The sequence below is a fragment of the Phaethon lepturus genome, unplaced genomic scaffold, assembly GCF_000687285.1.
Source record: "Phaethon lepturus isolate BGI_N335 unplaced genomic scaffold, ASM68728v1 scaffold16359, whole genome shotgun sequence".
In the NCBI taxonomy this organism is placed as follows: Eukaryota; Metazoa; Chordata; class Aves; order Phaethontiformes; family Phaethontidae; genus Phaethon; species Phaethon lepturus.
The window spans coordinates 1-4,854 of record NW_010565674.1 but is presented as its reverse complement, the minus strand read 5'-3'; the positions used below and the strand labels follow the sequence as shown (position 1 = coordinate 4,854).

Genomic DNA, 4,854 nt, shown 5'->3' with positions numbered 1-4,854 from the left:
CTGCTCTCATTTGCCTTGTTTACAACCATCAAGACAGTAAATGACACCATCACAATATAGAAATTCTTCTCCACTTTACAAATCCTCTAGATATCCTGTATCACACAAAAACCCCAACACGCACTCACAGCTCTAAGACTAAACATTTTTTAAAGAAAATATAAATGTTTACAAGAACCTAAACCCAAATACTCTGTATACACACAGTATAATCTCTTTTGCTTTAAATTAAAGTGCATGAGTAAACAAGAGTGCTACAGTTATTTCTCACCGTAAGATACATTCTGAGCTACTGAATTCCCCATGAACACTCTCCAGTTCCTGAATCAAAAGCATGTGTTTGGAAAGACTCAACTGCATTCCTCAAATATGTCAGTCAAATGACATTTCAGTTATTAGTGATAAGTGTCACTTACTTTGTCCATTATATGGAGTTCCTCCATAAAAACAAGCTACTGTTAGCTTTCTTGTGATGTCCTTGAAATCTTTGGCAACCTGGTTTGCCAGCTCTCTCGTTGGACAAAGAACTAGTACCTAGACAGGAGACAAACAGGTGTTCTCTCAACACGGCTTCTGCCAAGAAACCACTACACTTCTAATAATTAATCTAGGTCTGACCATTTACATAATTTAAAAAAAAATCTGGTTTAAATAGTTATCTAAGCAAAGATTACAGAAACACACTGCTTAAGGCTCTCATAACATTAATCTTCTTCAGCACATACTCATTTAGGACGGATTAACTTTTTTTCAAATGTGATAGACAGGAAATACTTAAATCTTATTTAACTTTAGCTCTTGTTATCAAGAGATTGGCTACAAGTTTTTTTCTACATGCACATGTGCTGTTTGAGTACATGACTGAAGGATAATAAAAGGTTTTTACACATGCTCAGTAATGCTTCACAGTCCTGCGAGAAGGTGTAAGAAAAAGCGATCAACAGTCTCTCAGCTTCCCTGTGACTCAAGGAAACATATGTTCAGTCTGCAAAGCTGGTTCTCAGCATGGCTCTGGAGCCTGTGCCGATATTCCCACAGAAGTGACCAAGCAACCAAACTTCACTGCAGGTGATGGACAAGCTACTAGCTAGGAGTTTTAACTGATTTAGTTTAACATGTGATTGCAGTACTGCTCTCAAACCTGTCATCAGTGGCTTGACAAAAAGAACCTTAAAATCCTTATCCTATTATTTCTTTCAACATTAAAACACACTACAAAAAAGAAAGTAGTAATGTAGTATGGTAGAGTGAGTCCTGAAATCTTTAAGGCTTGCGACTCCCTCGGAGAAAGCCTTCCCTTCTCCGCAAGACTGTGCCAAATCTAGAGCCAGCGTTCTTAGCCAACATGATGGGCAGATGCAAATAAAACAGCTAGTACCAGTTTTGGAATGAGTTTCAGGTAATCTATTAGATGGGTGACAAGATAAAATAAACTGATAAAATATGCCCACTATTAATGGTGATACGATAAGCTTTGGCCTATCTAGTTTTGGAGGGCGTCATAAGAATTTGGTGAAAAAACATGGTATTCCCTAGCAGAACGCGGACAGCTCATAATGAATCTGCATTCTCTGGAGCAGAAGCTTCAATAGCTGCTGGTGGTCCTAGTGAAAACTAAGTCTATTTTTAAAACGTCCCACCATTTACTTGTTTAAACAAACATGTTTAAGTAGACAGCTTTTATCAATCAGAAAAAGTCACTAATCTGCTGCTAATTTGAGAGAAAAACAAGCATCCAGTAACCACTGGACCTGAACAGGTATGGTGACTGAACAAAATTGAATAGGAACACATTGAACACCTGTAGTTTCAGTCTCTCTGTAAACAGAAAAAGGAATTGACAAGTGGATAGAGCTATTTGGCTCTTTACTTTCGATCAGAGAGTATGAGGCAGCACAGGATGCAGGCAAAGCCCAACAAACACGACTTTCAAAGAATCTTTAATGTAGGTTACCTTATCCCTGCATAAACTTGAAGAACTTTTCCAGCAGGTTAAAATTTTGAATCACTCAGACATAAGAGAAAGCAAAATTAGCGTTCTAACTAAAAATAGTTACCTTCGGTGAACGGCCTCTTCTTCTTTCCTGTGAGTCTCCCTGAAGCTTTTCAATTAAGGGAATAGCAAAAGAGAATGTTTTCCCTGTTCCAGTTCGTGCTTGAGCAATTACATCTTTGCCAGAATATACTGGGTCGAAGGTCTTCACTTGCACAGGGAACAGGTACGTCACTCCTCGAGCTGTGACAATTTCAACAGACTTCCTTAATACGATCATTTTACAAATGTTCTTGCATGCTCTTCAGAGGAAGTTATCCCAAGCAGAACCTCCATCAACTCTAAAGTCAGTCAGGACTATGTCATCACCTCTGCTGAATTATTTAACCACAGAGGTCATCTGTAAAGAGCGCCCTGGGACTGTCCATTTTGTTCTCCCACCTCATACCACCAAACATAATGCTAGCTGGGACAGATGAAGTTACCAGCCTTTAATAAAAGCCTTTAAGTAGTGTGGCTTAATTTATATAATACTCTCCACCTAACTATGAAAATCTCTTCCTTTCAAATAAAATGTGTCAAAACCACTTCTATTCTTCTCTTAATTCATACTAAATCATGCACAAACTACTGTCAAAGATGCTAAATATAACTGGTTTTCCTTTACTCACACTGAAATAACTTTTAATTGAAAAATTCTCACACGGAATTATTTTACGTTTGCTTTATGTCATTTAAAATTCTACTGTAAAGACTGAACTGGGCAATACTGCAAACAGAAAAGTCTATGTTCAAAGATGTATTTAGAGTAGGGAATCAATACGCCTTCTGCATAGCATCTATGCTTGCATATGCACAAGCTGAACACATCTCAAAGCTCATCTATTATGCTGAGCGTAAAAACACAAGACAATTTACTTTCTGTGGTCACATCATGCCAAGAAATTTACCTTGAAGAAGCTGAACAGTCCCTTTGGAAATAGAAAAGTTGGAGAAGGCACCCTCTTTCTGTTCTTCAGTCATCTCCTGTTAGGTAAACAATAAATCAGATAACATTCCATGTGAATATCATATGACCATCAGAAAATTCAGGGTAATGGCATAGGTACTGGTGTCATACCCAAGGGTCACATTTTCAGGGACAGTATCACAGCTGCACCTAAAGAGCCTTCTTTGTTTTACTTAATATAATATTTCAAAGTTAGACAAAAGTGACCTGTAATTTAAGACTTTCATATCTAATGGCATAACCCTGTATATGCAAAAGACCCAAATTAAAACACTGAAAACTCATAATTAAATTTTAACATTCTATTTTAAATAATTACCAATGGCCTAACAGATTATGTTGTAATATGCAAGATTCAGGCTTGATATCTAGTGTATTTCCTACTTCACAATTAATACAGCACAGTGATTTACAGACACAGAAATCGATTCCCAAATGAGTAACATTACAAGGTAGAGCATCAAACGCACCTACTTAGTAATGCATCACTTCCATATAGCATTTTAATCAGCGTACTGTTAAAATGTAAGTGTAAGAAAAGAATGCTAAGCCTGGAAACCATGGAAACCCGGGATGCTTTGTGAAGCATCAACTGAAACATGAAACAAGACCAAGCAGCAGCAGAACATACAGGTATAAAGACTTCTCAAAACAAGTATGTTTCCCTTAAAAAAAAAATGTGGTTCATGTCAAGCAATTTTAAAGAAACCTAAATCAAATACAAATAGTCAGACAAAATAAAAACATTCTTACAGAAAGGCTTAAAAAGATTTCACAACTGTTACAACACGATATTTTATTACATTAAGAACTATCTTATCATATTAACAATTACTATTTAATAAGATGATACATAAACCCACAACTTTTCTTTTTCCACTAGCTAAAACCAAGTAATTATTTTTTCACTAGCAAAGTAGTCATAATACCAAAAAGAAGTCAATTAAGCTACATTTGTGGCAATTACAATCACATCTAGTGATGCTGAATCATATTAAAGCACCATCTCACTGCAGCTTGTCCATCTGCCAACAGCTACCACAGTACCAAAGTGTTGAAGTGAGGAAACCATGGTGCACTGATCTAGAACTTCAGGTCTTTCATAATTTAACATTTTTGCAAAGAATCGACAGAAAGGACAGCTCAAGTAGCTTTAAAACCTGGAAATTTATAGCAGTCTTTCCACTGATTAGAGTAAAAAGAAAAAGGAAAGATAACCCGTTCTACATTTAACCTTGTTGCAATCCAGGAGTTGAAAGATAAACACATCACTATAACTAAATCAATCATTTAGTTTTACCTGCTCTTGCTCACTGTCACCATCACCACTTGATGTTTCACTAGAATTGCTGTGCTGTTTTTTGCGGGTGGATTTAGCATTTAAGGAAGATAATCCTGTATTCTCCGGGCTTTCCTCTCTTGTATCACCGTTTTGTTTAACTCCAGTCTTCGATTTCTTGAGTTTCGGGGAATCAACGTCATCCTCCGACTGCTCACTTTCATCCATCTGAGCCTTTCTCCTCCGAGATTTGTCATGGCGTTTAGATTTCTTCTCTTTTTTCTCCTTCTGGTAAAGGCACAGAGCAACACGGCCGTAAATGAAAACACACGCACATGATCCAAGCGACGCGAAACACCAAAGATGTTACAAAACTGTTACAACTAAAAGCCTATGTTCTAGTTATTATCGTATAAAGCAACGGAGCCCTCCCTGCCGCGGCGCAGGTGCCACCAGGAGGCATTTTCCTGACCACGAGACACCAAGGCCTTCATTTTCGGGACTCTTCCCCACGCAGGGTGTACCCAAAAGGGCTCCCCGGGCCGCTGCGCGACGAGGACGGCCACACGCCTG

The 4,854-nt window shown here is 37.9% G+C and overlaps 1 protein-coding gene across 1 annotated transcript in view; it reads right to left on the bottom strand.

The window, feature by feature from the left end:
- LOC104627148 (nucleolar RNA helicase 2-like) overlaps positions 1-4,569 on the bottom strand; it is a gene marked incomplete at its 5' end in the record, with an annotated part of 13,863 nt that extends 9,294 nt beyond the window's left edge. Inside the window, 4 exons of the mRNA XM_010295265.1 lie at positions 417-534; positions 2,058-2,236; positions 2,944-3,019; positions 4,303-4,569. Coding sequence (XP_010293567.1) covers positions 417-534; positions 2,058-2,236; positions 2,944-3,019; positions 4,303-4,569 — 640 coding nt within the window. The remainder of the gene's footprint in view (positions 1-416; positions 535-2,057; positions 2,237-2,943; positions 3,020-4,302) is intronic.
- Positions 4,570-4,854: the final 285 nt, after the last annotated feature.